This window comes from Branchiostoma floridae, chromosome 1 (assembly GCF_000003815.2).
Source record: "Branchiostoma floridae strain S238N-H82 chromosome 1, Bfl_VNyyK, whole genome shotgun sequence".
Lineage (NCBI taxonomy): Eukaryota > Metazoa > Chordata > Leptocardii > Amphioxiformes > Branchiostomatidae > Branchiostoma > Branchiostoma floridae.
Window position 1 is genome coordinate 2,397,783 of NC_049979.1, and position 13,051 is coordinate 2,410,833.

General features: G+C 45.2%; 1 protein-coding gene across 2 annotated transcripts in view; it reads right to left on the minus strand.

The window, feature by feature from the left end:
* Positions 1-1,925: 1,925 nt before the first annotated feature.
* Positions 1,926-13,051, minus strand: part of LOC118423989 — a 13,671-nt gene continuing 2,545 nt past the window's right edge. Inside the window, exons 1-3 of one of the 2 annotated variants that reach the window (XM_035832368.1) lie at positions 10,001-11,148; positions 3,992-4,087; positions 1,926-3,742 (exon numbers count right to left, since the gene is read on the minus strand). In XM_035832368.1, the coding sequence (XP_035688261.1) occupies positions 3,278-3,742; positions 3,992-4,087; positions 10,001-10,135 (696 nt within the window). In that variant the 5' untranslated portion in view covers positions 10,136-11,148 and the 3' untranslated portion in view covers positions 1,926-3,277. Of the gene's footprint in view, positions 3,743-3,991; positions 4,088-10,000; positions 11,149-13,051 lie in introns of those variants that run through there. The other variant, XM_035832376.1, reaches the window with a different exon arrangement.

Genomic DNA, 13,051 nt, shown 5'->3' on the forward strand with positions numbered 1-13,051 from the left:
TTATTAGGGGTGCCTTGCTTATGAATATTAATGAGCTTGCCCTTATATGGGTAGTCAGCCGTTGGGGATCGGGCATCGACATGGTGAGCAAACAAAGCCATGGTAATACGTAACATGATTGGCTGATAGCTTCCCAGCGGCCTTTGCGAGACAGCTTGCGACAACAACAAGCCCAAGAAAGGCTTATTCTCTGATTGGTCGACAGCTTGTTTGTGGCAACAATCATAATAGCCACTAATAGGGCATGGGATAGCAGGGCCCCATAAGGTAATGCCGTTGGGGACCGGGCGTTAGGAGGATGACACCAGTCTACCGCAGCAGTGTCACCTTTACTACACTAGCACACGTCTTGAATACAGGAATGAATGCCTTATTGGCTGCGATACTATGTTTCGTCGCATCAATTCTTTCTTCTTCTTCTTTTTTTGCGATATTTATTGCGTATCTTTGGAAAATTTAGCCACCTTGGGTTTTTTTTTTACCCAACTGGTTTGTTCGCCCTATCTCACTATGTTTTCAGTCTGCGGAGGATGTCATCCATAAAATCTACTTGCTGTGGCCTCATGAAAAGTTGGGCGCAGGGCCAGGGTTTTACAGCGTGGTTCCGGCGCTATCTGGGTATCCTGGGAGGGACGCTCTGATAACGGTCCTTCCCGTCGGCCCGCATTCCTTCCGCAGACTTTATCAACTGACTCTATTTGATGTTCATTAACACATCGAACATGATTGACGGTTTGGGGAGACCTCTGTGTTTGCCCGCTACATCGATCGAGCCTCGTTTGGCAAGCTGTTTTTTTAAACGGGTTTGCACAGTGCAAGGGGACGGAACCACCTTCTGGATAATACCCTCTTTCCATTATAACCCCCTCACATGTAGCGAAAATCGATCGGACGACGGGTCTGCGAGCTCTAAATTACGAGGAGGCATGTCCTTGACGGGAAGGGGGGAACTCCGCCATTTCTTCGTCGGCATCAAGGTCATGCCATGTGAGGGGGTATTACTATTAGGACGGCGCTCTCGCCGCGCTCTCTCTGCGACCTACAATATATATAATTTGACAGACAACTCAACGAATTGTATATAAAAGAAACGAATCTTTTTACACTTTGTGCATTTTGGTGTCTTCTCGGTCACACTTTTACATTTTGTATGATATGCCTAGAATAAAAATGAAGGTTACACATATCCTATGTAGGTCGCAGTCAGAGCGCAGCGCGATCGCAGTCTAGTGGAAGGGGGCCAAGCTGCCACTAAAACGGCGTCTTTTTGTCCTAAATTACAAACATCATGAACAATCTGCATTTTTCCCACTTTGTACATCTCTGTCAAAGTTACCTGCATACCTGAAAATATCATGGAAATCCGTCGTTCCTTTGCTCAGTTATCCGCCAGGAAAGGTTCGCTTGTAAACTCCACTGCAGTTCCTTAGCGAACTACTAGGTGGGTCGAAACCTTAACGATTCCTTCCTCACATCAAAATCTATTTGCCACCCAAATATCAAAATTATGCGCATGTCAAGGTCAAAAGATACAAAAAGTTCTGCTGCAGTACCAAGGTCACACACCGGGGGGCCCCAAATCGACGTTGACCTTCGTCTTTCCTATCCCTCTCCAAACACCAAATGCCATTACGATCCATTCTGAGGTTTTAAAGTTATGCTGATGACCACAAATATCCACACTGTGTCACACACACACACACACACACATGCGCGCACATACCAGTACACACATACACACACTCGCGCGTGATGATTGGCTACTTCATACACCTAAGTAGCACAGACAAAGTCAAAAGTTCTGATGAATTTAGACAAACCTTTGATTGTAAAAAAAAACATCTATGTCTACATTTTCAGCATCACAAAGAAGCGAGAACACGTCGAATTCACTTAGAAGAATATATATAATTCTTATCTTAGCTCAACATCGTATGCACACTATGCATCTGACAACAACATGTATTCTTTTGTTGCGACCTATAGTTAACCCATGCGATAATATATATGTACAATAAAGCTCTTCATTCATTCAGTCATGAAAGGTAGAAAAACGTGCTCGGGTGAAGTTTGCTGGAGAGAGACGTGACGCGGGGAGTCATTACCTGCGTGTAGTCATGGAGACCGCACGTAACAGCAAGTTCATGACTAACGGCGGTTCTAGAATCCTGGCAACTGTCAGGTGGCTATAACTAGCGCTATAACATGCTGGTAATCAGTTCGCATTTCAAGAGCCATATTTCCATCCAGTTTGAAGTACTGTGAAGGTATCGACAGGCTTTTCTTCCGTCCTCTATCGCATGTATCAGCACCTGACACTGGACGTGCATAACTTTAAAGTCACACTCCCAGACTTATGAGCACCGTATCTTACACACATACAGATGATCTTATACATATCTACAAATTGCACAGTTTATATATATACGGTTTCTCACAAATTCCCTTAGACACATATTTCATATGCTCAGTATCACTTTTTTTTTAACATCATTGCGATGAATATTGCCATTGGCGTATAAAATCAACATCAACGTATCAACGGAAGGTACCCAAAGTCCGTCGGAGGTCCATAAACGGTATAGAACGTTGCCGCATTTAAGATACCCTCTGTTACTGAAAAATCTTATTCCTCTATCAGGGGGTAATGCTGCCCCTAACCGCATGAGGGCGTTGTGGCAAGGACAATGTGGTCCCAAACGTGATTGACTATCTGAGTGCACAGTTCTGAATATCCCATCACGACTCATTCGGCTTACCTCCGCCTTGCAAACGGCCGTTGCCACTTGAAATGGTCGATGTCATGTCGCAAAACGGTTACAGTTTATTACATATACATGTGGCATGTTCTGTCTACACGTGATATCAAGTGGCGAAGAATTGGTGTCTTTTTTCACGAACTTTACAATTTTCCACTGTCGCATATTGGTAATTGAAGTGTTGCTTCGGATATCTACATAACAAATGGCAACGACGGTCACCGTTTCCAAGACGTAAACGTGCCACGGCGCTAACCTCTACCAGGCTCCAAATGTCAGTGGAAAAATAGTAGAAATAGGCCAAATTGACAGAAAACGTTAACACACTGGTGGCACACTATACACTAACCGGCCAAAATTCAAAGTTTGTCCATGTCCCTGTGTTGCCAGCTCTACGTTCTAGCCGGCTAACTCCACTGGCATGTTGTATGGCATCAGTATTTGGTCAATTTCTACAATTTTTCCAGCGCCCCGTGGTGCCTCTTGTACGCTAGGCTACCACGGCGGCAATGTTCCTGTCATTCGGCCGCCTCTGCGTCTAGTTCCTGTTCCCGGCTTTCCGTGCCGTCTGGCCGCGTGTCCGCATCGGTACCTGTTTCACCACCCTGACCGTCCTCCAAGTGGAACGAGACGTGCCTAGCAACAGTTTCTATGGCAGACGCGTCGTTCCTAGCAACGGTTTCCACGGCCGACGCGCTGTGCCTAGCAACGATTTCCACGGCCGACGCGCTGTGCCTAGCAACGATATCCACGGCCGACGCGTTGTGCCTAGCAACGGTTTCCACGGCCGACGTGTCGTCCACCACGGCAGGGTCTCCCATCATCTGCTCTACGGAGGCGCGGAACATCCTGTTGGTGTAGGCCAGCTCGTTCAGGCGCTTCTCGGCGTCCACAGCAGCTTTCTTCCGGGCGCGCGCCTTCGGGCTGTCGATCTTTCGGGCCAGGAACTTGCGCTGAGCGCTCTTCTTGGTGCTGACCCTGCCCTGGAGGAGGGGGAGGGGCAAAATGTACTATTTTACACACAAAAAAAAACATGTCCTATTTTACAACAATGCAGCTTAGGTAAAACGCCAATAGAAGTATGAAGACAGTCTATCCGAATGTAAGAGTGTTGAAATTTGTCATCTCAAGGCAGACGTGTCAGCTGGAAAAAGAGAAGAAACATTTGACCAAATAGAGACAAATAAGTTACTATATGGGGTTTCAGTCAGTCTTTTGCTAAGTTCCCCTACCTGTAGCCACTCTGAGAGGGACGGCGTGAGATCGCGCGCGTGCAGCCTCTCCAGGTCCTGGTACACCACGTCCGACTCCTGGCTCAGGGACCGCACCTGTGCGGGGGGAGGGAAAGAATCAAGTTATCATGGAAGCTCATCTTTGTTGGTAGTGATCTTAGGACAATGCTAAACTTTCTTCCAACACAAAGGTATACACAGATCAAATTTTCAACGACCACTGTCGCCTTCTTCAGGATCAATACTGATCACTGATCAATGCATCAGTATTGATCCGGAAGAAAGCGAAAGTGGTCGTTGAAAATTTGATCCGTTTGTTGGAAGAAAGTTTAGTATTTTACTGTGAAAAGTCTAGTCGATGGTCGCAGATAGTCACGTACTCTCTACAGGACGTGCGGTTCTGGTATGTTTTGCACGACCTGTCTAGTCTTTACCGAGTCATCTCTTCAATTTGAGAATACGTGTTGAATTTTACTCATAACATCATCATCATCATCATGGCGACCATCATCATGTTTTAAAAAACCATCATCATCATTACTCTTCACTATATTCATCATCATCATCTTCATCAACGTTACAGCAGCAGTATCTTCATCATCATCGGCTACTTAGCTAGTTACATTAGGACGGAAATGGCAGAATTGATAACAACAGGTCCAAAATGTAAAAACGTCAACTGTTTCTCGTTAAGAAAAGTAGAATTTTCCAAGCTTTCTATTAACTGAAGTTGACAATGTGGACGCATTTTGCTCTATGTTGAGTTGACCCTGGCATCATCCCAGAGTTAACGCGCCCTCTAGCGGGATCCATCCCACCTGCAGATATGATTATCAGAGAAACACTTCCGTCGCGTCGCTACTTGACCTTTTTACGTCATGTTTTGGTGCTTGAGATTGACAGAACATGGCACGCAAGTGTTGTTGAGTAGGGAAACACGACAGGTGCAGAACATGGCACGGCAAGTGGTCTTGAGTAGGGAAACACGACAGGGGCGACCTTAACACAGACAGGTGCGCTATTATATGCAACGTTCCTCCGGATATGACTGGCTGTACAAGCTATCCAGCTGCAGTAAACAATGGTATAGACTGACAAGTGGGAAACAAAAAAGACAAGTGCTTCCCGCCCCTGTTTTCTCCATTATAAGTCATCCTAAGGAATTCTCGGGTTTCGGAAGACAAAGAGGTGAATGTGTCGTAGAAAACATATGTCTCAGGTACTAGGTCGTACCAGATTTGCAAAGAAATCCTAAGGATAGACCTGATTACTAGTATCTTTGTTTGTCTCTTTTCTATCCGTTACATGTACCTGCGAATGTACCTGTCGATCATTCTTAGTTGTTACAAATGAGAACATGTATAGGTAGTTCATTCTTTCGAACCCCCTACAGCTTACAATATCAATGCTAACTTAACAGTGAGATAATCATAACGTTCCTCAATTTTATCTAAGTAAGAGCTGACTGAACTCTTTTCAGATTGCCTTATTCACCCTATATTCCAGAATAGACATGATAATTGGACCTCTCTCGGCCATCACGTGACACGATATTGTTCTACACCTGTCTTACCTCCCTTAAGATAACGCTTGAGACAGTAATATCAGGAAAGTGTCGTACACCTGTCTTACCTCCCTTAAGATAACGCTTGAGACAGTAATATCAGGAAAGTGTCGTACACCTGTCTTACCTCCCTTAAGATAACGCTTGAGACAGTAATATCAGGAAAGTGTCGTACACCTGTCTTACCTCCCTTAAGATATCACTTACGACAGTAATATCAGGAGAGTGTTGTACACCTGTCTTACCTCCCTTAAGATATCACTTGAGACAGTAATAACAGGTGAGTGTTGTACACCTGTCTTACCTCCCTTAAGATATCACTTGAGACAGTAATAACAGGTGAGTGTTGTACACCTGTCTTACCTCCCTTAAGATATCACTTGAGACAGTAATAACAGGTGAGTGTTGTACACCTGTCTTACCTCCCTTAAGATATCACTTGAGACAGTAATAACAGGTGAGTGTTGTACACCTGTCTTACCTCCCTTAAGATATCTTTTGAGACAGTAATAACAGGTGAGTGTTGTACACCTGTCTTACTTCCCTTAAGATATCACTTGAGACAGTAATAACAGATAAGTGTTGTACACTCGCCTAACATTCCTTAAGATAACACTTAAGACAGTAATATGAGGAGACGCACACTGGAACACGTTTCATCCACAGCCCATTGACGAACCCCGCATGCTTCCCCCCAGGCAGGCTACGGGCTTACCCCCAAAGCTGTGAGGTCGGGGATCTGTATCACAAAGCTGTGAGGTCGGGGATCTGTATCACAAAGCTGTGAGGTCGGGGATCTGTATCACAAAGCTGTGAGGTCGGGGATCTGTATCACAAAGCTGTGAGGTCGGGGATCTGTATCACAAAGCTGTGAGGTCGGGGATCTGTATCACAAAGCTGTGAGGTCGGGGATCTGTATCACAAAGCTGTGAGGTTGGGGATCTGTATCACAAAGCTGTGAGGTCGGGGATCTGTATCACAAAGCTGTGAGGTTGGGGATCTGTATCACAAAGCTGTGAGGTTGGGGATCTGTATCACAATAGCTACTCTGAGGAGAGATCTGCTTTGGTTAACCCCTGATTAGCAGAGTCCTTGTCCTCTCCTTGTGCTGCTTTGGTGTACGAGAAAGGGGATTATGGTTGAAGAGGGTTTTAGTGGTATTCCTTCAGAGCCTGGGTGCCATCATATTTAGTTCACGGAAACTCCTTCCTTTCGGCTTAAGCTTCGTCACATTTACAAACCGGGATCCGGCCGGGCAGCTTTCGGACGCGAAAAAATGACATAAAATACATTAAAATACACAAAATGTCGAAAGAAAATTCATAGGTATGATTTGTGTATTTTTCTAGGATACATTTTAATTTCTTGTTTCTTAAAATATCCCGACCGGGCCCCGGTTAGGAAATGTAATCTAAGCCTAAGATTCTCTAATGCCGTGAAAGGGAGTATGACAGTGTCTGTATGTCGAGGAAAGGAGGCGGGCAAAACTGCCAGCTTCCACGGCAAACTCCCCTTCAAAGCAAACTCTCTTCCCCTGCATTAGAGAACCCTAGCCAACTTTGAAACTAGGGAACCAGCCCCACTACCACCACCCAATAAAAAGCTAGCCCCACTCGAAGCCTGCGAAGGAGGCTAGGCAGTTGTACATGTACGTAGCGTATGATCAACACTGCGTACTTCCCTGGAAGTAGTATCCTGACGCACATCGCCTGTCACGTCCAGAATGCCACGTAAGCCACGTATGATATAAGGGTCTATAAATGCGTGCTTTGCAAATTTTAGTAAATCTTTAAAAATGTAGAGGAAGCGAAGAGAAAATCTTCACTACATGAAAGACGTCGTATAAAACCTTGAGAGAAAACAATTATTGAACTGGATTTGCTTCGACATTGATAGTAATGCTTTTTCTACTCGACTCCTGTACGTTTAACAACAAAACATTGACTTCTCAAAACCCGCTTCCGTCGGAGCTATGATTTAAAGTTTCGTGTTCGCTTCTTTTGCAGGATTATTTTGCCACCAAACCGTGATACCGGTAGCGATTACGTCACACGTTACCTGTCTTCAGGCGGACACGTGGTTTGGGTTTATTTGTACAGGTATGTCTTCTTCATTCGCACCTGACACGCGATGTGCTTCTGTTATAATGTTCTTTGGACAGGTACAGAAGTGTATGGTTCCATCGACACCTTTCTAATTATGGTGTATTAAACTAGTGAAATCACCACTTCACGCGTGAAGATTATGGATAACGAATTGGTACTTGTAGCGTGAGTCTGGCGAAGCCTGGTGGAGGCTTTATCTTTTCAGTAGCCCACGGAGTCTGAAAGAGACTATGCCAGACAACCTTGCCAACCCACGGAGTCTGATAGAGACTATGCCAGACAACCTTGCCAACCCACGGAGTCTGAAAGAGACTATGCCAGACAACCTTGCCAACCCACGGAGTCTGAAAGAGACTATGCCAGACAACCTTGCCAACCCACGGAGTCTGATAGAGACTATGCCAGACAACCTTGCCAACCCACGGAGTCTGATAGAGACTATGCCAGACAACCTTGCCAACCCACGGAGTCTGATAGAGACTATGCCAGACAACCTTGCCAACCCACGGAGTCTGAAAGAGACTATGCCAGACAACCTTGCCAACTCACGGAGTCTGAAAGAGACTATGCCAGACAACCTTGCCAACTCACGCTCCACAGAGAGACCATAATAGCCCCAGTACGGAACACTGCCTCTGTTCAGGCCATTCCGACGTCCTAAAAGGGCGACTGTTCCTTTCAAGTCCAATAAAGAACGATTCCTACAGCAGGAGTCGACCTAAAGGAAATCCAGGTGACTTGCACACCTGGACGTGAACGCACTGAGAAAGAATTTACATACATCAACGACCGGAGGTCGGGACCAGGCTAGTACATATTTCACTCCATAGAGGCCTATCTAACATAGCTTGCTCTAAGTTCTCAATACCAGACTCTAGTTAAAGTGTCCGTAAAAGTCAAACGTCTGCAATGTACCTGGCCACTTGGTTTCCATAGAAAAACAGAAGAAACTATGTCCTGTTTGGCTCGACAACAGGGTTCCGCAAATTTTACCCTTCGGTGAGTCAGCTTCTAGAAATTAACCATCCTTCCCGGACAGGTCCTGAATGCCCGCACTTGAACCAAGGATTACCTGACAACGGCGCCCAAATCCGCTGCTACACTGCAACAATGGGGCGCCTGATTCCGACGCTACACCGCAACAATGCCATCCCTAGTCCCCACATGTGGAATCATTAGCTCTGACTTAATTAATTCCGGCAATCAGGAATGTTCTAGATAAGATAACTCATGTATGGACACTGGAAGGTTTTTGTTGCTCAGTGGCCGCGGGTTTCTAACAGTGGGGTGGTGTTGTGGGGTATACAAGTTTACGGTGAAAGTCAGCAATGGTATATAGATCAGGTATATATGGGGACCCATATCGGAAGATTTGCATGCATTTGTAAGCTTTGTGGCTTCTGAATAACGTAAAAGACGAAGCCTGTTTTTTTTGGATTGTAGTTTATATAGTAACGATAGAAATATTACTTTCTGAATCTGAAGTATAGGAAAGTTTCCTCACTTCAAATTATATGTTAGTAATCGTATTTCGTCTGCGTTTTGACAATACAATGTACTAAGTCATGTTATACAAACAAATCTCAATCTATATTTTGAACATCACAAAGAGACGAGAAGACGCCAGGGTACCTCTCTTTAAGTAGTTTTAGAACCCATGTTTTAGACTAGTATCTAGTATTAGAAGTCCTGCCATTATATGTACTTTATTATGACTTTTCTATCTGTATGCCTGCACTAAACCTAGACAGGATACAAATGTAGTATAAAGGCTGTCAACATTGTAAACTTGCTCGTCACAGTACCTTCAAATTCTTTCAGAGATAAGATCTAAGAACTGAATAGCTTATCGGCTAACGTCCGGGTATTTAAATCCCTGTTCTGATACGACGTCGCACATTGCAACATTTTTAAATTGAAACATCCCTTTGATTGTAGCATTCCCATGCGTTATGTGTAGGTTCTACTACACGCAACATCCCAGTCAACCTCACTAAATGTACGTTGATTCCATATTGTGAACCAAGCGAAAAGCTGACGACCATAAACAAAATGTTGTGTATGTGAAAGAGGCTTAACTCACATTAGGGGAAACAGTCCTTTATCAACTCCTGAACACTCTAATGGCGAGTTTTAAAATGTCTTTTAAAACAAGCCCAAAACATCGGAATTACACGATCCAGTTTTGATTGACAACCTGTCAAACAAATTCTCTGATTAACCGGCCCATCGGCGGCCGAGGTTGGGGGTAATGGGGTATAATTGCCACAAGTACACAATCATGACCGAACTCTGCCCCCCTCCCTCCTCCATTGTACACCTGTCGTCGAGAAATCGCACCTGTATCTTCTCACTCCTCTCCAGCTGGCTCCGAACTTCTTGAAGACGCCTCGTCTCCTTCTTGTTGAGTCGGTACGTCTCCAGTTCCTTCTCCGTGGACGCCATCTGCAGCGTCCGTGGTTTCTCCGCCTGCATGTCGGAGGTCGGACCCCGGTGACAGTCTTGTTAGAGTCGCCGCTAGAGTTGCTACTGCTCCGGTATGGGCCCCTCGCGTCTCGGGTCACTTTGGAGCAAAGGAAAAGTCAACAGTGTTCTCGGGGCGCGGCAGAACACACACACACTTATCCTGGGCCGACCACCATCCCACCTACACGACAACAGCTTAGCAACGGAATGTCGGACGGTCCCTGCCGAGATAGCAGCCTTCACACCGTCCCGGGTCGGGCACTGTCTCTCCTGATATCACATATATGTACGTCACCCAGAAGAGTTTAAAAGAACGGGAGCCGTGGCACAGAAAACAGGTCGCCAGTGACAGCAGATATGCCGTTCAATTACGCCAGACTAATTAAGGGATTTAGTCCCGTTTCTGCCCCGATGGTTGGCGGACAAATAGAGGGGATTAAGATTATAGGACCACGTCACAGCTGAGATTAGTGTGAATCACAGCCCCGACTTGTAGTCCGTGTCTTCGCGCTTGTTTTCGCCTTGCGTGCCGATACTATTTATGTATAACTCCCATTCTCGTGTATCCACAACACTTAGCGACGTGTCTTCGAGAGGGATTTTGTGTCTCAAGTGCACTGATTGCTTTTGTACTTTGTTCCCGGCCGGCACTTCAGTTGAGACTACCTCCGAGTAAACTTTCCTGCTTAATCACCATTCATTAATATATGACTCTGCACACGGACGAACTTGAACTCCGGGCCTCTCTCACAAAACGGCAAGGGCCACGCACAATCACCGGTTGACTTGCAATGTGTGTGTGTGTGAATGAATGATACGTAGTTGTTGTAATCTTCCGTAACGGACTGCACGCCTTGCAACTTCACAAAGGCGCGCCACGTCTGTACACCGAGAAAACACATATCAGCCGGCCCCGAACAAGCGGAACGGTGTGTACAGTGTCTAATAGTGGCCATGATTACATCAGCAAGTATACCTGAATGTCTCATTAAGGCTAACGTAACAAACCGGGCCCGTTCTGTCTCGTTAAGGCCCCTTCACACGAGAGCGAGAATGAGCCGGAATGTCGTCAGAATGAAAATGTGGCCAAAAGAATATCTGGAATGCCGTGAGAATTTCTAGAAATACACTACGAATTCCCAGGAATAGAAAAGAATTTCAATTCTGACGGCGTTTTGGCTCATTCCTTCTCGTGTGAAGGTCCATTCGGAATTCCCACCTGAATGGGCCCGAATGTGGCACGAATTTTGCAAATACTTCATTCCGGCTGGTTCTGCTTGATTCCTGCGAATTCGGTTTCAGTGTGCATGCCTTATTAAGGCGCGACTGGGCTGTTTGTGGAAACGAAACATAGACATGAAAACGTAAAAAATATAAAAGGAATAATGCCGACTTTTCTATTTTCTCTTTACGTCTTGTGTAGTTTGGTGTATATTATATCATAATTTTCGTTCCCGAAAGCTGCCTGGCCGGGCCCCGGTTTGGCAATGTGACGTAGTCTAAACTAAAGTCGATGTAGGAACGGAACGGCGTGTTAAGTATCTAATTAGTAGTAGCGATAATTACATACAGCAGCTGGTATACACGGTCTTGTGAAGCCGATAAAGATTAGACATCCAGGTTATGAAATACGCAAGGTACCAAATCTCAACCAATTAGATAAGATTTGGAAACGGTCAGACATTTCAGACAAAATCCGCTGCCTTTCGTCAGTTTTGACGTTTTTGTTAAAAAATCTAGTAACTCGTTTTAAATTAGTCTCTGACGAAAGACGGCGAAAGTCCGTCATAACTAATTAAGTCTTTCGACTTTTGTACATTTCTGTAACAAAGAATGCAATGAATTTACTCTGGACTGTGACGAATATGGAAGCTAATGACAGGTTAATATATATCAATTGTGTAAGTCTAAGGTTATAAATTCACGGAGTGACCGCCCGGTCAGATGTACCGACATGCGATATTGTGTAGTACATGACAGAAGTCAACATTGGTGTCGGCTATGTCGTTCTTTTCCGCACCAGATCTAGAACCTTACACCCCCCACACACACCTGCCTGACGTGACCTTACACCCCCACACACCTGCCTGACGTGACCTTACACACACACACACACACACACGCACGCACGCACGCACACTTGCCTCTAAGCAGAGGTTTGGCTCAGGCTATTTTTGTCGTGCTTTTAGACGTTTTGTCGGGCTTTTCTTATAGTCTCTACGAGACTCCGGCCTGGCTGAATAGTAATAGGGGACTTTGGCAAAAAAAAAGTTATTGGTATGGGAGTGAACTGGCCGGCCGGCGGTGATAGCTGGATAGACTGCAAAAGACTAACTGAAATCCAATAGCAACTTATTTGTCCCCATTTGGCCAAATTGTCTTTTGTCATCCAACTGACACGTCCGCTTGGAGACTAGTTTTCTTAGCGGGAATGAAGAAAACGGGACAAAATAGAAAGTACGGAGAAAAGCGTTTAAAAACACGACAAAAACAACCGACGCCGAAGCTCTGCTTCGAGAGTCCACTAGCTGTAAGTGTTCCCCAGTGTTAGTTCAAGGCGCCAAGCACAGAAAGGACGGCAAATACTCGCATCCGGCAGCGCATGTTTCACTCAATACCTGCTCCTTATTACAAGGGCCCGTTGAGTCATGTCAGGTCCTGACAGCGCTCTGTACAGAACTGTTTCATGTATGGATGACTCACGTGCATGGTACCTAACGGTTCTCATGGATCGATCGTTTAACATTTTTTTTCTATTTGCTTTTGGACAGACGGGGACAATGTGGCACTGCACTCAAGTTTTTGTAACTTATATTAACAGTGCCACATACACTGTACAGACAGAAGGTAACGTTGACAACGGGTTCAAAAAATCTGATTGATCTGATACGCCAAAAAAGTAGTTACTCAAGTGACTGTATATGT